Source organism: Neltuma alba, unplaced genomic scaffold, assembly GCF_004799145.2.
Source record: "Neltuma alba isolate B1F8T4 unplaced genomic scaffold, ASM479914v2 tig00010802_pilon, whole genome shotgun sequence".
In the NCBI taxonomy this organism is placed as follows: domain Eukaryota; kingdom Viridiplantae; phylum Streptophyta; class Magnoliopsida; order Fabales; family Fabaceae; genus Neltuma; species Neltuma alba.
The window spans coordinates 679,590-700,168 of NW_021635616.1; the positions used below are offsets into that span (position 1 = coordinate 679,590).

At 38.3% G+C, this 20,579-nt stretch overlaps 5 protein-coding genes across 8 annotated transcripts; 2 read left to right on the forward strand and 3 right to left on the reverse strand.

The window, feature by feature from the left end:
* Positions 1-156: 156 nt before the first annotated feature.
* Positions 157-2,407, forward strand: LOC114759172 (probable U6 snRNA-associated Sm-like protein LSm4). The gene is made up of 7 exons (XM_028948274.1): positions 157-327; positions 674-715; positions 840-938; positions 1,072-1,149; positions 1,260-1,299; positions 1,569-1,733; positions 2,102-2,407. Exons 1-7 carry the CDS (start codon positions 325-327, stop codon positions 2,122-2,124), a joined length of 450 nt encoding a protein of 149 aa, XP_028804107.1. The 5' UTR covers positions 157-324; the 3' UTR covers positions 2,125-2,407.
* An 864-nt stretch (positions 2,408-3,271) lies between these two features.
* On the reverse strand, positions 3,272-6,876 carry LOC114759166 (WD repeat-containing protein GTS1-like). The gene is made up of 9 exons (XM_028948268.1): positions 6,619-6,876; positions 6,259-6,466; positions 6,069-6,164; positions 5,898-5,972; positions 5,328-5,438; positions 4,704-4,795; positions 4,300-4,384; positions 3,516-3,966; positions 3,272-3,378 (listed from the first exon to the last, which is right to left on the reverse strand). The coding sequence occupies exons 1-8, from the start codon at positions 6,747-6,749 to the stop codon at positions 3,601-3,603; spliced, it is 1,164 nt and encodes a 387-aa protein (XP_028804101.1). The 5' UTR covers positions 6,750-6,876; the 3' UTR covers positions 3,272-3,378; positions 3,516-3,600.
* Positions 6,877-7,807: 931 nt separating this feature from the next.
* LOC114759169 (uncharacterized protein OsI_027940-like) lies at positions 7,808-11,345 on the reverse strand. Of its 2 annotated transcripts, none has more exons than XM_028948271.1 (6): positions 11,239-11,345; positions 10,366-10,552; positions 9,926-10,079; positions 9,777-9,814; positions 9,633-9,697; positions 7,808-8,381 (listed from the first exon to the last, which is right to left on the reverse strand). In XM_028948271.1, the coding sequence occupies exons 1-6, from the start codon at positions 11,241-11,243 to the stop codon at positions 8,249-8,251; spliced, it is 582 nt and encodes a 193-aa protein (XP_028804104.1). In that variant the 5' UTR covers positions 11,244-11,345; the 3' UTR covers positions 7,808-8,248. The 2 variants fall into 2 exon arrangements, with proteins under 2 accessions (XP_028804104.1, XP_028804105.1); XM_028948272.1 differs by having other exon boundaries at positions 7,808-8,379; positions 9,637-9,697; positions 11,239-11,341.
* A 487-nt stretch (positions 11,346-11,832) lies between these two features.
* LOC114759171 (nucleolar protein 16) lies at positions 11,833-14,202 on the forward strand. Its single transcript, XM_028948273.1, has 3 exons — positions 11,833-12,211; positions 13,520-13,641; positions 13,726-14,202. Exons 1-3 carry the CDS (start codon positions 11,872-11,874, stop codon positions 13,843-13,845), a joined length of 582 nt encoding a protein of 193 aa, XP_028804106.1. The 5' UTR covers positions 11,833-11,871; the 3' UTR covers positions 13,846-14,202.
* A 1,144-nt stretch (positions 14,203-15,346) lies between these two features.
* On the reverse strand, positions 15,347-18,544 carry LOC114759271 (probable E3 ubiquitin-protein ligase BAH1-like 1). 3 transcript variants are annotated; one of them, XM_028948429.1, is made up of 6 exons: positions 18,196-18,544; positions 17,257-17,453; positions 16,843-17,100; positions 16,357-16,494; positions 15,791-15,849; positions 15,347-15,591 (listed from the first exon to the last, which is right to left on the reverse strand). In XM_028948429.1, the coding sequence occupies exons 1-6, from the start codon at positions 18,365-18,367 to the stop codon at positions 15,486-15,488; spliced, it is 930 nt and encodes a 309-aa protein (XP_028804262.1). In that variant the 5' UTR covers positions 18,368-18,544; the 3' UTR covers positions 15,347-15,485. The 3 variants fall into 3 exon arrangements, with proteins under 3 accessions (XP_028804262.1, XP_028804261.1, XP_028804263.1); XM_028948428.1 differs by having other exon boundaries at positions 17,257-17,501; XM_028948430.1 differs by having other exon boundaries at positions 17,257-17,501; positions 17,898-18,275.
* Positions 18,545-20,579: the final 2,035 nt, after the last annotated feature.

The following is a 20,579-nucleotide window of genomic DNA, read 5'->3' on the forward strand; positions in this document are numbered from 1 at the left end:
ATTATCGAAAACTAAAGTCACACTTAAAAAACAAAATTAAGAAATGAATAACAGGACGGCCGGAAAAGAGAAACCAAAAACAAGTTTTGGCCCAGTTGACCTAACAAATCTTTAATTTAGAATATTTATTGGTTTTATTATCTGGCACCAGCCGAAAGGTGTGAAGGTTTTAGGTGACTCGAACTCGAATGGGAATCAGGTGAAGTGATAGTCGTACCTGTCCGGCTTCTCTTCGTCTCTGTTCCTTTGAACAGAATTCACAAGTCTCTAGACGAAGACGTTAGCGGCCGATCCGCGTGTTGAAGAGACTATCCCATAGCCATTATGGTATGTGTTTACTTCTCCCTCTGTTTGGTCGAGGTCATACTTTTTTCAAAACCCTAGCATTCTCCGGCGTAACGCAATTGATCCCTAGATTTCGTGAAGTTATTCGTACCCTCTTCCCCTATGTTAGTCATTTCTATTACGTTAATCCGAAAACCCAAGTGGGTTTCACTTATCCCTCCTTCTCCTTACCATAAGGTGCTGGGGTCCCAAACTCCGGGTTCAGTGTAATTTTCGTGTTAAGGGTTTTCCGAAATCGAAGCTGTAGGATCTGTTTTACGGTCAATGTGAATTTTACCCCATTCTTAACCCATCTTTTACATCTATGATTTTTTGCTCATTTTTGCAGCTTCCTCTTTCCCTTCTCAAGACTGCCCAAGGGCACCCTATGGTAAGTATTGTGTATGTGTGGTCTTTCAGAACCTTTCTGAAACGTAGTGTGCTTTACCTTTCTTTTATAACTTGTGTTGTTTTGCAGGATGTGTAACTTGTGGTTATTTAATATCTTGTAACAGTTGGTAGAACTGAAAAATGGGGAAACCTATAACGGGCATTTGGTTAACTGTGACACATGGATGAATATCCATCTCCGTGAAGTCATCTGTACCTCAAAAGTAATTTCCATTCTCTGGCCCTTGCTGATTTTGCTCCATTTTATCATCTTATAATATCCCGTCTGCTTGGTTATATACTTTTCTTATAAGTTTTGAAAAAAAAAAAAAAAATTGGTCGATATTGTTGATATAGGATGGAGATAGATTTTGGCGAATGCCTGAATGCTACATACGAGGAAATACGATTAAGTACCTAAGAGTTCCAGATGAGGTGAGTGGTAGAAACACCCCCCCCCCCCAAAAAAAAAAGTTGAATTCTGTACACTGTTTCGTCCCTGTTACATTTATTCTCTGATTTATTGCTATTACTTGTTACTTCAGGTTATTGACAAAGTTCAGGAAGAAACCAAGAGCCGCACAGGTGAATTGTTTGGCACATTAGTTGGTTGTTCATCTTTGTAGTCACTATTTATAACGCCTAGTTATTTGTCGAAAACTCCATCATGCTCAACATAACTAAGATGCCTGTTCCCCCACCACAAGAAACGGGGTTTTCCTTCATAAGCAAAAGACCACTGTATTTTAATGAGCTAAGATTAGTTGACTTAATTTTACCCGTATTTTATGAAATGCTGTTCATTTAAGTTGCTGAAAACTAGAGAGTTGTCTAATTAACGTATCCCTTTTCAGATCGCAAACCACCTGGCGTGGGACGAGGTAGAGGAAGAGGGAGTGCGGATGGTCCTGGGGGACGTCAAGCCAAAGGAATTGGGCGTGGCCTTGATGATGGTAGTGCAAAAGGACCAGGTGGAGGCAGGGGCAGGGGTGGGTCAGGTGGCAAGCCTGGTGGAAGAGGTAAATGGCCCCTTATATCCTGTTCCTCTCTAGATGATTATATGTTATCTCCCTTCAATTTTCCGTGGAAGATTTCCAACTGCTTTCTGCGCTAGTATTGAATTACTGATGTTTTAACCCAGGCAAGCTGTTGATGGAGAAGAAATTTCTCCCGGACTTAAAATTTGAAATATAAATAAACAAAAATTAATATACATGTTTAATAGTTTTGTTGGATTCAGCGTTGAAATTTATAGTTGGGAGATGTCTCTAGATTTAGCTGCATACGTTCTTCAACTCTGTGAACTGCTTATTATTTCTATACATGTGCCGTCTTAATGGAAGCTCAAACGCTGAATAAATCTAATCCGGTTTCTTTGCTTTTGTAGGCGCTGGACGAGGAAGAGGTTAATTTAGTTTGTGCTGTAACAGTTCAGGATGGGCCAGTTTGCTACTTTTAGAGGCATTTGTGCCCATTTTATTTGGGTGCATTGACAGATTCTTCTGCATATTATCTTTTTATCTATGGATATTTCGTCGTCTTAGGCTTTCATGGCTGTTATGGTTACCAAAATATAGGTGATATCAAAGAATTTGATGAAAGCCTCTGGCCGTGCATCATATTTCAACCATTATCCAAATCATTTGCCCCAATGAGTAAGGATGATGATACTAAACGCTTAATTTATATTTAATTCACGGAGCCTCTGGTTGATTGTTGACGTCATTTTCTTCTCAGTCTTCAGAGGCTCTTTTCCCCACAAATGTTCACTTTTGCCAGGGCTTAAACCCTAGTGAACCTCAAGTTGCTTGTTGAACTGTGCATATAAAATCAAGGGGGTGTTACGGTGAAGTTTGATTGATTATTCTTCGTATGGGCAATAAGCATCAGATACGTTTGGTTTCACTAAAGCATGTATTACAGTATTCAGTAACTAGTTCATGCGAAAGAAGAATGAGATTCTTGTGAATTAAATGAATCGCTGATGGTTCGATAAAGAAGGGATTTTAACACTGGGAGTGTATCATTTCTCAATGCTTGTGGGTTTTGGTCGGAAGAATTTAACCCCCCACCCTTTCCCCCCCAAAAAAAGGGAGAAGAAACATTTCATTTTTATACATATTTTCCGGTTTAACTGATGCCTACGTTTGGATGGGAAGAAAATTATAAAAGAAAGCGTACTAGGACCCAAAAAGACTCCCTAAGATAGTAAATTTTGTAACTATTTTTGGATGGTTTCCTTCCTAGTATTCCCTCCATCCAGATATAGTCTTCACTTTTCTGTATCCGGAAAATTAAAAAAGGATGAGACTTGAAATTTTAATAAATGTTCTCTGTTTCAAAATTGGAGTCGGCCGTTGCAGTGCTATCGTGTAGGGTTGAGCATTTTTTTTCTCAAGTGCGCCAACAAACCGCGCCATTAGTAAATCGATTAATCTGAAAAATGAGGCTCGAATAACCGTAGCTTTGTTGGCAAAACACCCCCCCCCCAAAAAAAAAAAACGAATAGCGGGGTAGTTTTATTCTTATGTTATTAATCGGTTATTCTTGCCGATGATAGAGGATCTCTAAATTCTATAAAATACAAATTTCCATAATTCATACAATCATTTATACAATCTCCTGTAGGGATGCAAAGATACTTAGTCTTGTGCCAAAATTTGCCTCCATATGATACAAGTTGCCAGTCAATCAGCCTGAAAAAATAAGCGTCCACAAAAGACCCAGATCCCTAGCCCAGCCCCCCCCCCCCCCCCCCCCCCAAAAAAAAAAAAGTATTCAAACTACTGAAAGTTGCATACCTGAGGACCGATGCTCCATGTTATCTTTGAAAATATCTGTCCGCTCATATCAAACCTCATCGGTTCAAAAGACCACAACGGAAAGCTAGTAGGGCTGATGACGATTTTTCTTGCGAGTTCTTTCGGACTTCGTTGTCAACGTGCTAGAAATCCATGATCGATTCACCTGAGGTGAATCATCAGACAGCCAGCAACAAAGGCGACCATCTTCCCCACCGGTCCATCCAAAAATGCCTTGGTCACACCCGGGTCCGCCGTGAATTCTTGACATGGGTAATACACTCCTTACAACACTTGTATGGCCCCCCTGGAGAATTGCTTCCGCAGATCCTACAGTTGCCGCCGCATTATAATTTACAGGAAAGTAGCCCAGAACACCCGCAGTAGTGCCACCAATCACCCATAGTTGTTGAGCTTCTCCGGAGTAGTGACAGTCAACAAAATAGTCAATCTAACAAGAGAAAGTGCAACATCAGTTTGTGGACTTGTGAGCACAGAATTATAGCAGAATCGTTATAGTAGTAGCAGCTGGAAAAGTTCGGAAGACCATCCACACTTATAGTGCAGCTGAAGCTCCATGCTCCCCTTCCACAAAGGCAGGTTGCATCAGCTCATGTGATAGAAATGACCCCCTGAAGCATGGCTTCTTTCTCATGGAGAACTCTCCAGGAATAAGCTTTAAAAGTTTTCTCTCTCTCAATTTAAGTAATTATGTAACATATACATAAGCATGAAGCTATTCCAGTTCGCTAAAACATATTCCATGAGAGAGGGAAGAACTCACATTATCCAAACTCCAACCTTCAGAAGCTAAACAACGAGCATCTGTGAAGTTTACTTCATTTCTAGCATCTTTCCAATCCCAAATACTACAAGGAATCAGAGTAGAATAAACAATAAGAATCAAGCTAAACAGACAAGAGAACGCTTAGCAAAGAAAAGGAGTCAGGACACAAATGCACGAGTTCTCAATCTAATTGCTTCTGCAGACAGTTCTGCTGAAAGTACTATCTCCATACACAACATGAGTTCACATGATAGTTGATAAGCAGTGTTAATTGCCTTTCCGTAGCAACTATTAACTAAATTGAATGCAAGATAAAGGCACAAAGCACATCATCATTTGGGCCACAAAATTGCAGAGGTCAATATAACTGTCAAGCAAACCAATTTAAGGAGATAACGTGCCTCAGGGTTTCAATATGCGTTAAACACCAAAGCTTCAGACAACTTTCACCAAAAAACCCCACCTTTGAGATTGAAGTTCCCACATTTATCACCTGCATTTTAGGTAACAAGCATGAATAATTTACTGGAATCCAAACTCAAGTATGAAAGAACTCAAAGAAAAATAATGGTTTTTCAAAATCCAAAGCTTTAAATGTGCATGCATTGCATAATAAAAATACTTCTGGTAAAAAAAAGCATAATAATATACTCCTCCGGTCCTTAATGTGAGACCTAATTGTGGAATTGGTCTTGATTCTATATGTAAGACCTATTTCTCATATTTATCAATTTTTCCCAAATCATCTCTATTGATACTCCCTCAATCATAATTAAATAGGAGGGAAGGATATTAAGGAAGATTATTAGGATATTTTAAGGAAAAACATGTCATATTTATTATAATTAACTAATTTACCTAACTTCCTTAATCTAATTAAATTAGTTAAATAGATCTTATATTAAGGACCAAAGGAGTGCATGCATACACATGCGCATGTGTGTATCAATTGAAAACTGAATTGTAGCCTGAGAAACTGAAAAAGAAAAACAAAGTCAAATCTGAAACTGGAATACCATACTTACTGATTCCAGATGATCGTCATCGTTGATATCTCCAGCAACGTCAAATGTGCAAATCAACCCATCTACTGAAGCAGAAACAAGCTTCCCTTGTTGGTTAGGGACAAAATGAACCTATCAACAAACATATGCTCAGACTAAATTTACGAACTCATAACACGTTCAATTACTAGCATCGATCTATTCAGTAAAAGAACAAACTTTACAGTCAATTAATATCAATTAATCAATATCGCCATCATCTTTAGATGACATGTTAAAAGCAGATGAGATATGTGCCAACAGGAATACAGATGGATCAATTGTGATGCGCATCTAAGGTGGTGAGCAGTCAAGAAACTAGATTCTAATATTGTTTAATTTTGACCACCCAAATCGGCCATCATATATATATTATTAACACGATAATGGATTGATCACCTTTCAGACACTCGTATGCATACAAATATGTCCTTTTTTGTCAGAGGTTTTCCAAGGCCAGAGTTCTAGACTCTAATGGGTACCGTTAACACGATATCAATCCTACTTAGAATGTACCTACTCATGAAATTAATCAGTTTGCACGGCACATACCTGAGTAACATCATCCACATGAGACTCTTCCAAGCATGCAATTTGCTTGTTGTTTCTCCAATCCCAAAAGATTATCTGAGTAAAATTATCCAGCAGAATATACCTTCTCTTAAATACCAATCTAAGATCATTCATACAGTATCACGAAGGTTATTGTGGTCGAAAGCAAACCTGCGATTTACAGCCAGCAGCAATTAAATTCCCGCTAGGCCCTCCAACGGAGAAGCTGAATACCTCTTGAGAAGAACCAGCTGATATGCAGGATATCTGCAGTTTGATTTTCAGCAGTTACATTGCTAATTGCCCACAATCATCAGTAAACTTGAATTTATAACTGTTATAACAGCAAAGAAATGGGTACCTGCTGTAACGTTCGGGTGTCCCAAAATCTAATAGTTCCATCCGAAGAACAAGAGCCTAGGACATATGAATCTGAGAGACCAGAGAACAAAATTTGGTTAATGGTATTAGAATGACCTGTGCACTCTCCGTGATAGTGACCAGCCACTGGCGAATACAATTTCACTGTGTTCGTCGATAATGACACTGCCATTGTACTCCAATCATCCCTTCCGTCCAGAAGCCACCCAAAAGAGGAAAAAAAATCACAGCCTAAGTCACAAGTATCATGGGATTTCCAGTTAAATGAACACACAAGATGACTTAATTTGTTTTTCAGTTAACTTCTGTGGAGCCAACTAGACAAAGACCAAAAACGTACTTTGGGATAATTTGAAATACATAGTCATCGCCGAAGTTGGTTTGAATAGAGTTTTTGAGTCCAAATCGTTTAACAGAGTTGAGATCAGGTGAAGGTTGTGCCTCAACATCCATAGCCACATTGGCTTCCATTTCTCTTTCCTGTTCAGTCTCGAACTGTGTCGTGGCTATATGCAGAAATCTATAGGAACAAAAAGGAATAGCCCTTTTTTAAGTCTGACAACAACAGAGCGCGGTCGCCGGTCGACGAGCCCGAGCTGAAGAAGAAGAAGAAGGGTGAAGCAGGAAGCTAGGGCAAAATCTTTTAGTTTTTTAAATTTTATTAAAATTGCTGGTTGTGAGTTGGGCTTTACTGGCTAAAGCCCGACCCATACTACCAAGTCCCCACTATTGTCTAGTTACAGTTGCAACCAAATATATGCAGGGCTGATCCCGAAAATACAAGGAAACCGAGCAACTAAACAAAACAGATCATCGTACCAGGCTACCAGCAATAGATATCCTCGTATGTGAAAGTAAGTGATTTTTTAATGTTAATTTAAATTATAACCGATACTATATAATTATGTAAAACTATAGAAAATACGCGTATTTGAATATATTTATGCATATAATATGAATAATAGCAAATTCAGAGGTCAGATTTGAATTGGCTAACTGGTTTTTTTCAGTACAAGGCCACAACATTAGTGTATATTTTTTAATAAAAATTCTGAGAACAATGAATTTTACAAAAAAGTTTTAAAATTTCTAATCCTAATTATAAAACCTCAGACTACAAACTATAGTTATAATATTTTATATTCTCTAATTAATAACTCTTATTATAAGGCTGGTAAAAAGAAAATCACCCTGGCAAAAGGGTGATGGCCGGGGGAAGCCATTTCATAGAAGGTTAAGCGCCTTCATAAATCACGGCAGACGTTCACTCCCCCCCCCCCCCCATCCCTTTCTTCCATCACTATTCTCTCAACGCCGAGAAAAGTTACACAACCTTTGTTACCCGTGTGGCACACACTCATTCTCTTTCATACTATATATGTATAATAATTAATAAGTATATTATGAGAGACAGTCCTCTCTTTTTCCCTTTCCCTCCTTTCTTCCCATCCCCAGTTTGAATCAAAGTTTGCTATCTTTGTTCTACCTCGAAGGCTAAGAAATGAAGGGCGAATTTAGCCTCACTTCTCTTCGCGGGGAATACAACCTTCCTGTTAAATAACAAACCCATACAGCCCTCATACGGCAGCCATTTTACACACTGATTCGCGACACACAGCTCCGTTTAGCTTTCGAACAACTCAAGAGAACAAATGTTCACGACGGGATGCGAGGAAACTGTATTCCAAATCAAGTGTCCGATCACGAAAAACATATGGAAGCGGTTATTTCGGCACAAGAATTCGGACACGTCATTCACTCGGGAAATAAAATTATCTGATGTACAACTCCCTAGAAAGACCAGAAGGAGCTTTAACCAATGCATAACGACTGCTAAGCCGACATACGGAGAATTACGTAGATGCCTCCACCAAAATAACTGACAATCCGCGGCACAATCAGACTGAAAATTTCACCGCACAAATTCACAAGCAGACGTCTTCAAATTAGAATTTCTGACATCATAAATATCATGTGCTTGGTGCAGCTTGTTTCTCCATGGAATCTTCACTCTCATTCTTGCCAGCATCTCGCTTTTCATCCTTAGACCCTCCCTCTCCGACCTTGCCAGGGTCTTCTCCAGGCTTTGACACTTCTTCCTCTGTTAGAATAACCAAACAAACACATCTCATTTAGCACAGTATGAACCTATTCACATCCATAATTCCCTGAAGTTATCTCGTGACCATTGGAAGTTTTTAGTTTCAAATATCAAACTCTGACCAACTAGTCCATAAATCGAGTTCATCTATTCAAGTTCTAATGGCAGCAGGACTAAACAAATCATTACGATCAACTAGGATTTTGCCAATCATTATCAGTCCCAGTAAAAGCACTAATCTACCGCTCACGTTCAACAAAAACTCATCTCAATGATGAAACCAATATACTGCGGTTTCATCAAAAACTTCTCTTGTTTTAACAGAACTGAATGTATTGATTCAGACAAAAAAGACATACAAGAAGAAAGAATGTATTCATTCAAAAGAAAGACATACAAGAAGAAAGAATGTATTCATTCAAAAGAAAGACATACAAGAAGAAAGAATGTATTCATTCAAAAGAAAGACATACAAGATGAAACGGCAAGAATTCTAAAAAAACTATTTCACATCATTGCCGCCTTTCTAATGAAAGGTGGGAGATGATCAAAGGTTAAAAGAAACATTATCAAGTTCATGAGCTTTCCTGGCTAGAGAGCTTGCCATGCTAATTACATCTCTGTAAACAAAATTAAGTGAAACATTCCAACTTCTATTAAACAAGTCGCATGCACTCTTGATGATATCTTGGAAAGGGTGACTGATATTATGCTCTCTGGTTATGAGATTGATGGCTTCAATACAGAATGAATAAACTTCAACATTCTTAAAACATTAAAAACTAGACACGAATAATTCTAACCACCAAATAAACAGGGGACAATAAATCACCACACATGCACAACAATGCTGTTATTATCATTCTCAAATCATTAAATTCACACTACTTTCGCACCTATCTTGACACACTAATTTTTCCACGAAGAAAAATAAAACTCCATTGTTTTTCATACTAAATTATATAAGAAGTGTGATAGAAGGCATGGATAAGACGGATCTAGAGCATCGTTTGCCATGCACATGCACGTACACGGACCTCATCACGATGGAAGTAGGTCCATCTCAGACATAAGCACTTGCGAACCGCATCACAAGAAAACACTCTTCCCTACTTCAAAACGCAAATATACCTTACAGTCACAGTACCTAGCAGACTAACTTTCGTCTAAAAGTAGCTTTAGAGAAATGAAGTAAAATTTTGCGCGTTACCCAAAAAATATCCTATTAACAACCACAAAAATAAGCAGCATGTTTACCTTCATCATCATTATCATCAAAATCATCACCCATTCCTCCGTCACCCATCCCACCAAATTTCTGCAGCATGCAAAATTAATCAGAACATCAGAAAGAAGAATACGAGTGAAAGCAAGAACCAAATGAGTACATTGCATACCGAGAAGTCCATTCCTCCCAAATCCAGGTCACCAAGACCTAATCAACAAACAAGGAGATTACTTGATCAGTCGATGCTTTGCAGTTTAAAAGCTTTATATAACTTAAAGGAACTCTAAGAAGAATGACATGGTTAATAGGTGAGCATACCATTATCATCATCCTCATCAACCCATTTATCCCAATCTACTTTTATGTAATGAGGAGCCTTGCCTTCTCCCCGCAATAACTTCTTCCACCATCCATCTTCCGCCTTCTGTACTACACAGAATATGTTTCTCACCCCTATATTAATTTTGCTCTCCTGAAAAAAATAAAAGGAAGCAATCAAGTAACGGCATTAAAATAATCAACCAAGAACCATTACAAGGAGAGAAGAAGGATAAAATAATGTACAGAGACAAGCAGAATAGAAATTCAAACTACATAGATCAGACTAGCCAAAAGAAAGGGATCGCATGTATTCAAACTTGGGGAACACACAAGGCTTGTATAGTTGGATATTTTAAGGTTCAAGCTCAGCTCATGTTAAAAAGAAAACAAGTGTACCTACAAAAACCCAATGCCAGCGACAGGAAATCCATTCTCACCTCTACATTAACCTTGCCAAAGAGTTCCAATTTCAGCTCGTAAAGGTGATTTTCTGCCCCACCACTAGCGGAGAAAGTAAAAACGCCTTCTGGAGCAAGATCCACTTTTGCATTTTTAGCATCAGGCAACTGCACTGTGATATAGACCTTGTCTGACCGCTGAGCCCATTTGACCTCAGGATGACGACTGCGTCACAAAGAACACAAATAATATAGACAGAAGAAAAAATGAACTACTATCAGGAATTGTTGCAAGAAAAAGAAAATCCGCCAAGCTCTCAAACTGCTGTAAGCATTCGTCGTGTGCCCAAAAAATAATAATTACAGTGAACCCCACTGGCCTATAGTACCAGAGTCAGCCCAGTTCCATGACTCACACAACCCTTTCGCACTTTCATTCCTCCAATCGGATAGGGGAATAAACATTGCATGAAACGATAAACAGGCCGACTAGTAACACGGCCAATTAAACAAAAAAAAATAAGCGAAAGAAATAAGGAAGAGCGGGTGTGAGAGAGAAATAAAACACGCTCAAATTCAATCGCTAATGATGTGCTTACACGTTCGCCTCAGAACAAACTCAGCAGAAGAACCTAAATTCAGCAGCACAGAAAAACAGATGCCCCTCTTTCGCCCAACTAAAGACAATCTTAGGAAGAACAAAACAATTCGTTTATTCATTTCAATTAGTTCACTCATTAATGAAATGCGGTTCATCAGCCAGAAAATACAAGCCCCCGCATATCATAAGCATATTTTACGAAGTAGAGCATGCAACGAAGGCGGCATAATTTGTCCAGAAGACCAAGAAAAAAATATCAGAGGGTTGAAGATTTAAAAAGCAGATAAAATCTAGCATTGATAAGCATTTACCTCATACTAACTATAAGAAGCGGGAGAATAAGCTAAAATCCCTAAACAGCGGCAATAATGAAACCCCAAGTGTTCTTTTCCCGACACTGAGGTAAATGTCGAGAATATAAATATTGGGACACACTTCTAGTACTTTCCCTCTGGTTTCTAGAATATGCTAATTAATTATGTAAGTGACCAAGCTCATGGTGCCAATAGCTACCCCCCCAAGCCCAACCCCAGCCACGGGGCTACGTAGGTAATTGCAAAATCAAGGGTTGCTAATCTGCAAATCTTAACCGGACCAAACGGCATAAACTCTGGTGCTGAGGATGAAACTTCAGTCCTTTCAAATTTCAAGCTTGCGCAGCTCTGCTTGCCCCAAAAAAAAAAAAACAGCTTCTAGTGGCCATTAAGGTCCAACTCCAATGCCATATTCTGAAGCACAGTATACTTTGGACGGCACAGGCCTGGCCCATTTGGCGCACTGGTAAACCCATCCTTCTATTCTCATGGCTTGCCTAGGTGTGGGGTCCAGCAAAGAGCGGACAAAAACGATGTCGTCAAATGCCGGACCGGCCTGCTTAACCCTAAAACGGTAAAACCCTCCATAAGCCGTTGGCGCTAATTTCCCCCGATTCAGGAAGTGAGGCAATGGGAGGGTCGCGAAGAAAATTGAAGCGATCAAAGCCAAAGGTGCGGGTGGGACTGCCAAAGAAGAAGCCAGGAGTATTCAAGCCTACGTCTCATCTTCCTCCAAAGCTTTTGCACTCCTTGGCTGACAGAGACCCTAAATGGGACGACAAAGGTAGCGTCATTCACAATTACAAGTCCTTTGGCGTCGTCTCCAATCCCAACTTGCTCAGCGTTCGATCTCGTACTCCTCATATTGTGGAAAGCGATTCCCTTCAGGTTCCCCTTCCTTCTTCCGCCACCGATGATGCTCCCGCCGAATCTGAGCTCCTCGATTCCGGAAGCGACCTCGAAGAAGACGGTCAGTCAAATATTCCTTTTATTATATATATATTATTTATTAAATTTTCAAAACCATGATTCGCTCTCCCAGTCCGTCTGTGCATTTTTCAGGTATAAACAGGTATTTTACTTTCGTGCTTGCATATAACTATGAGGCTATAAAATACAAATCAACTCTAAAATATCTGTGTATAACAAACGGGAAAAATCCATCTTTAGTAAACATACAATTGTGCAAGTTTAGTTCTGAGATTTTCTCCATAACAAACTTTGACTTATTTTTAAGAAGTCCGCGAGGGGCTGGAGGGTCTCTTCCCAACCCCAACGATTATAATAAAGCTTTGAGGACTCTAGAATTCAAGTGTAATGTTTAAGCTACCATTCTGTAGTATAGTAAAACTGAGGATTTTGCTCCCTCGTAGAGGTCTCTAACCCACTGTTGAAAATTAACAACTGTTGATTGCAGTGATATGTCATATGCTTGAGTGCCGTATGCCGTAACTCATAAGCCTACTTTCTTATTATTAAGTACTACCTCCGTTCCTTAATAGTTAATATATATATGCTCCAATCCATTTTGTCTTATATTTATCGATTTTTTGTTCAAAGTACACATGTTAATCCACTTTATTAGCAAGTTTATTCCAGGAAAGATAACACATATCTACTACAAATAATCAAGTTAATAAACTTTCTTAATCTATTTAAATTAGGCAACTAGCTTTTTACATGAAGAACCAGGTAGTATTACAAATTACTAAATATCTAAACTGTTCATGAAGATCCCTGATGCCTACTCCGCTGAGCATAATTCAAAACCTTCGAAATTTAAGGCATCTTCCTTGAATCTAGACACTTTATGATGATGAGATCATTTTAATTACTACTGTTGGAACCTGCTCGGCAAAAGCTGAAATGACATGATGCAACGAATAAGTTGAAAATTTTGGATGTTCATTTTGTTGGTTGTTTTGCACATAAAATTGTTAGTTATAGAAGCAGGGAGAGAATAAAAACGCGAATGAAATGGATGGGAAATTCCTCATCAGAACAAGGAATGATGAACATTGCAACAATTAGTACTTTTTCCTCGCCCTTTCTATTACGCAACCTCGTGGCCGTCACAATTCTAATCTATTGTATTAGATGGACAATATTTTCATTTTCCTCTCTCTCTATCATGTGCGGACGAGTAAAAATTATGACCTGTTCTTAATTAAGCCGTCTCCCCTTTGAATCTATTTAGCTGAAGTTCAAGCTGCTCTTCAACCTAAGGAGCACCTACGCATGGTTTTCTGAGTCTATGTCTTTTCTTTGAATCATGTAGACTTGAAATCAGCCTTGGGAAAGAAGCGAAGGGATGGAAAAAGTGCACCACCTCAACCTTTGACAGCAATGCAGCGGCTTCATATTGGACGACTGATAGATAAATATGGAGATGATTATCAGGTTTGGTGTTTGCTTTTAGTTCAAGACAATTACAACTTGAAAGAGATATCGGGGCTTACATGATTATCGTCTATTTTTGGTCAGGGTATGTTCATGGATATGAAGCTAAATCCCATGCAGCATTCAATTGCCACTCTACAGAAACTCTGTGAGAGGTACCATATGTATAAAAATAAGAATCCCCTGCTTGTGGCTAATTCTTAAATACTCTGGACTACCGGCATGACTATGAAACGTGTATCCCTGGATGACATGCTGAAGCTGCATTTGGACCTGGGGATGTTATATTCGCTTCGGATCAGCCAAATTTTGTGACAGAGAGGACGTGCTTTTAATTATTATGTATTTTTCAATCGTTTGGATATTTTAAATGGTACTGGGTTATCACGAAATCAAGTCATCAAATATAATGTATGGGCACAATTCGGTGCGCACGCGCGAAGATGATGCATGCCGTACTTACTATCGGAGGTTGTAAAATCTTGGTAGTGTAACTAAAGATGGACAAGTCATATTCAGTTAAACCTTATCAAGCCTTATTGTCAACTATTGTTAAAGTGACATTTATCATGCTTCAATTAAATTAAAAACAGAATATTTCAATTGATTGGGACATATTTTATCAATCACCTCGGCTTATGTTCCATCCAAGTGAAAGGTTGGTGTGTGGAGAGTGATAAGAGCTTTGGAGGCTGAGAAGCTTTGCAGGTAGAAAGAGTTGTAAGAAATTCCTTGTATAATACTAGTGATACCGCTAGGGTTTGTCAGCTGAATCAGGCAAAGCTAACATAGTCTGATATCCAAAACTTCAGTCTAGGTAAGGCCACTCATTCTCAACTCATCAACAGGTCACATTTGGATTCTCAGTTTTGAATACCAGATCTAGGATAACTGGAAAAATTGTCACTAAACTCTCTTCATGGATTGTGGTTAGATTTTATTTTTAATGCACAGAATCCTTTTAAAGAAATAAGTGCAGAACATACTTTGAATCTCTTGAGACAGAACAAAGACATTATAAGTGAGGCTTTCAGAAGAAGAAATTTAGAGAGAACTCATGAGAAAAGCATACTAGTATTATATAAGGAATTTCTTATAACTCCTTCTGCCTGTAATTGGAGGCAAAGTAGGGTTTATATAAAGGCTCGGGGTCATAACATGACACATCCTAATAGTAACTCTAATAGTAGAAGTCATTATGATGGGTAGGTGTCATTATGACGATTTAATATAAAGGTAAGAACGCTTTAAATACACAAGTACTCTTGCAACTATTCTAATAATGACAACCACTTTAATTATTACAAGAAGATGAAATACACAACAGGATAAACTATTTTAATAAAGCAAAAGTAGATTGTGACATAAAGTAAACTTCTAGCAAGTCCTACTTATCTTGTTGATGATAGTGTCTACCATAAGCTTTTGCAAATCCCAAATAAAATGACTATTTATATGAAAATTGAAAAGGTCGTCTTATTCAAAACCCGATTAAAAGTCTAGATCCAGATAGTTGGAACAGAACAAGATCCAAGGGCCATTACAAACTGACTTTTACTGGAGTAATTTGTTTTTATTTTTGGAAGAAAAGTAATTTTGCCTATGCATTTGCTAATACTAATCCGAACTAGCGTGTTTGCTTATTATCTTTACCCCAGAGTCAGTAGCCATCCTTTTACCAAGAATGGGTTAAAACCACTATCCTTAACATTTCTGAGCTTACAATACATTACATTATTCTGAATGTTATTTAAAAATAAAATAAAATAAAATAAAAAAATTGACCGTGATTATAGGCATCGGCCTGAGATTAACATAGAATTCCGGAATGGACAAGCCGATGGTTAGACGCCCACAAATGCCCTGCACTGCGATTCCCAATGCTCTTTTATTTGCTTAACTCTCTCAACCCTCTCTATCTGAAGCCTTTGTTCCCAGTATCCCTTGCAGCTGTCAAATTATACAAATAAAGTCAGGCAATTGCACCAAGGTGGTGATAAGACAGGTTCACAAGAGCCTCATTCTTCCCTTGCTACGCCGCCTAACAGTTTGCAGTTAAGCTACTTTCCTAGTGGTCCCCTTTCTCACTTTCCCCAGTCCTACCCATGGAAATGCTTGACTATAAACTATAAATCAAGTGGGACCATACCTTCGGCCTAACAGAATATTTAATTCTTCCAAGTGCACAGCACCTTGATAGACTCCTCCCTGCAATCAAGAAAAATAAAATTATGTATGTTACCTTTGCTCCAATAATTATGAGTGATTCATGGAGAGGAAAATAAGAATATGATGGACTGCAGTTGCAGATTCTCAATCAGTTCCTATTTTATGGTCGAAGCTAAGATTAGATCCAACCATAGCGGCAAGATGATTCCTAAAATAAGCAAATCATTGGAAGATCGAAACAAACTAACCCAAACGACAGAGAACTGAAAATGTTCGGTTTAAACTTACGCCAAAAGCATCAGCCAGTTGCAGTTTTTTGGCCATTTGTTAAAAAGAGTTGATCATACGGCACTCCAATACAACAATTTCAGTGACTAGACTTGAGATCAATACCATCCATTGGCTCTTACGATCAGTAATGGATGAAATTATCAGTAATAGACAAGCATATGATACCCTAATAATCAAGTGAAATCGCCTTTGTATATTCCTGTCACAAGTAACGGAGATGTGGGAAGACTCGCTAATACATTACGTACAGCTTACCACTCGGCACAGTGGACATTTTGCATTAGAATTTGCTGCTTTAACTCCGTCAACAATAGTTACTGATGCAGATGAGCAAGCACACATGTAGCAGAATATGTGGCCACAAGTAAGACAAACTGGATCAAATACAGTGTCCTGTCACACAAACCAGATTAATATTATCAATGAAAGATGAAATCGAAGGTGGGGTCCCAGAGCACAAAGGCTGAATGCCTCGAGGGTGAGAGCTATTGGCAACCATTGTGGCGGTCTGGATTTTAAACTAAGTTAAGAAATAAGCTACTTAGATAAATAAACCCCCCCCCCCCCGGGGGCGGGGGGCAGAATCATAAACTAAATTTTCAGTTCCAAGTCTCATCAGCAGAATTTGCTCCAATATTCCTATCTGTGCTGCAGATATATAGTGTAAATAACCTCGATGGATGTTCAGTCCAAGCTTGACATTCATAATGTGAGTAGTGAATGAAAGCCCCAGTAACTTACCAAGCATATAGAACACGTCAAGTCAATATCAAGTTTGATGGAATCAAATGGCTCACAAGTAAGTGATGGTTTATCATCCTTAAATGTGAGGGAACATGTATGAAAGAAAGCAGGTGGCTTCTTCATTGACTTGTTCTTGCTTTCCCTTAAATTGATGTGGAAGGCCATGAGCTCACAAAGCCAGGGACTCTGAAGAATTTCTATGTGCATACTCTGTGCTCGTGACTTGAATAATTGTCCTTGCTTTGAATAATGAATCTGCACTGACAGTGATAGCAAAAAAGAACATAAAGAACATCCAGCAATATAATATACATATACATACATATATATATATATAACATCAGCCATAATTTTCACCTTGATTTTTAAACCATGAAAGTAGCAAGCTCATGAACGCTAGGACAGGCATACCTTATCATATTTCTTGAGTATCTTTCTGATTGCAATGGCATTAATTAGCGCATAAATAACCAGGTCTTTGCCTTCTTGAACGAGGGCAGTTTGTTTTCCACGTAATTTGCCTTTGAACCAGAAAAAGGACTTTCTGAAGCCAGAAGCGAGATGGAGCTTTAACAAATTTTGGGCACGCTCATTAAAGCAACCTACTACTGCAGTCATCCCGTTGAGAAGGGAAGGGAAGAAGCTTCCATCACACACTGAATAGTTATATTGGATTAGCTTATTGTCAGTAACATGAATAAACCCCTCTCTCCCCATTTAGATCATCAGATCTTTCATAACAGGATCTAAAATCCTTCGGGGCTTCTTTATAAGAAATAAGCATATGATGAATGCAAGAGCAAACAACAGGAGGTTGATGTTTACCCGCATTGAGATTTTAATTTTTAGGCTTCATTTATTATTCAAAGATCAGGCCCTAGAGACAAGCTTATCGGTCCAACAAGTACAATGACAGAGAAAAAGCCTCTAAATCACAATGCATGACTATGACAGACATCCGAGGCAAAAAAAAAAAAAAGGTTCGAGAGTATCCGAGAACCTCGGGTTCTAAAAGGAATATCAAATTGCTAACAATTGTTATTGATTCTCACTGTGTATTTGGGCTATAACATTGCGAGAGAATATGATTGAGATATAACCTTTAGAAGTTACAAGTGAAAACGATGCCAAATGGAAGAACCCAGGTATTTTACTTTTTTGTTGTTGGTCCAGAAGGATACCTGTCTTAAAATCTATGAATTCCTTTCAACAAGGACCTTGGGAGAGACGATATAACTAGTCTTGCAACAAATCAGTAGAACGGATTCATCAAAGCTCTTAAAGCGTCAAACTGGAAAGAAAAAGAGAAAAAGAGAGTGAATGGAAGAAAGAGAAGTATCAGATAATTACCTGGGCACTGGTCGCTGCAGGTTCGGACGCCAATGGCCTCATTGAGGCCTTTGCGGGATCGGCAGTCTCCGCTGCATTTTTTCATTATCTTCTTGAGCTTTTTGATACCAACTCCCGGAAGTTGCTTCTGCTGGCCTTGCATGTACTCCTCGTATTTCTTGCAGAACTTCATATTTTAATGAGCAAAAATGTCTACTGTGCGATTCCGATTCGTTCGAGCTATGAATCACCCTGAAGCTAATGTGCGGATGCGATGACATTGATTGGGATGTAATCGTGAAAGTTGGTCGCGGAGAGAGAAGCGAGGTTTGTGGCCCCTCTTTATCTGAATTCTTCCTCCCCGGCTTACGCTGACGGGGCGACGCGTGCAAATTTTGAGGCGAGGAGGTGACAGCATCCGAATATCCGATCCTCACTCTGAAAAACTCACATTGGTATTTTATGAAAATTAACTAACAATGGGCCCGTCGTTAAGGAAGGTGCCAGAATTATGAAATTGAAAAAGAATGCAAGTAAGCGGATTTAGTTTTATTTTTTTAAAAAGTCACCAATTGATTGCTTTTTAAAAAAAAAAATCCAATCACCATTTAACTAAAATTAAATGGGGAAGAAAAAGAGTCGGTAGCTGTTGTCCAAAAATGGAGGTTGGGCGGGGAGGTTCTTGTGATTTGGCAGGATCCCACATGCGCGCCAAAAGGCAGATGACGAAACGGGATAAGCAACCAAAATAGGATTGGGGGATTAGCGACCACAGGTGCTTCTGAACGTAAAGAAAGTTTTGTTTTAACTTATATGAAACTTATTTATAAACACTTAAACAAGTCAATACAAATGAGTAATAGGAAGCTTGCCTGCCCATTTTACACACAATTATCGTGGAGATTTTTATATCGCATTATTCATATTTTATAAATAGTAAAGCGTACTATATAAAGAATGATTGAGAGAGCCGGAAACCCAAAAAAAAAAAAAAAAAGCATTTGATTCAAGCCAAAGTGACGAAGATGATATATGCTCATAATTCAACACGGGGCAACTTCTCTCATATAGTGAATTTAGCACTGACTGCTCCCTTAGTTCGTAATACTCGCTTGAAAATACGAAGAAAGAGCCTCCTCACTTTTACAAGTGGACGCTTGGCGTATGAGAGCATTTTGCTGAGCTTTGATCCTTTGTACCAAACCCAACTCTCGAAGTCTTTGTTCCTGTCCATAATCACATAATGTGGGACTCAGGAGAGGTTTCTTTTCATCCACATGGCCCTATTATTTATTCAGGGAAATCCCATGTCCAGTTATGTAGGTTCAATGCGGAGGAGAACAGAAGCTCGTTGGGAGTTCCTCGACGGCCTAAACAAGATCCCTTGTTTTGAGTGGGTGGCCCACTCATGTTTGTCGGCCACTCCCTGCGCATATCTAATGTTTGTAAATCAGCAAATGTTTGTTTTTCACGTTTTAGCATATCTAATGTAAAAAAACGAGGTGAGTCGAGAAAATACAAATTAACACTTGCGATTAATCTCAGCATTGTTGTTGTCAGGTAGTGATTGCTGGCGTTGTCAGTTATGAACTTTGCTTCCAGAATCCAGATTACTTGCCTCTATATTATTTAATATTTAATCAAATTTTACACAATAGTCTCACTATGAATTATAGATTACTATCATCTACGTTTTATCTATCAAGCAACACATAAACATGACGCGAACAATTAATTTTCCTTTTGATCTTACAAACACTTACCACAATTTTATGTAAAACTATAAAAAAAAAAAAAGAAGAAATAATTCTTATACAATACATAAAATTTTACTTTCTTCTCTGTGCATGTTTTTCTTTTCTTTTTCGCCGAGAAAGAAACCAGCAAAAGCAAGGAAATGACGGGATAAAGAATTTACTAAGCTTTGTGGATAAATTCAAGGTTTCTGACTAAGGGTGTGTTTGGGTGACACCCCAAACCATGGTTTGGGGTGTCAATCACCCAAACACCCCCTCTAAAAACCAAAACCATGGTTTTGGGTCAAAACCATGGTTTTGACTCCAAAACCATGGTTTTGAAAAAAACAAAATTTTTTTGCTTTTGGAGAAAAAAGGGAGAGTGTGAGAACCTATATGATATGTATCTTGTTATTTTTTTTATAAACATATTTTTTGATAAACATATTTAATCTTATATTTTATAAATATATATACACATTAATTATTTATTAATTATATTATCTTATGTATTATTAATTATGTTGGTAAAAAATATATTATTAACAATTTTATTCCTTCAAATTAAAATATATCATAAAATCTATTTTTTTCTGTAATTATCATATTAACTTATGTCTTTTTTTTAGTAATTTGTATATATAAAAAGTGCTTCTGATAATAACTATC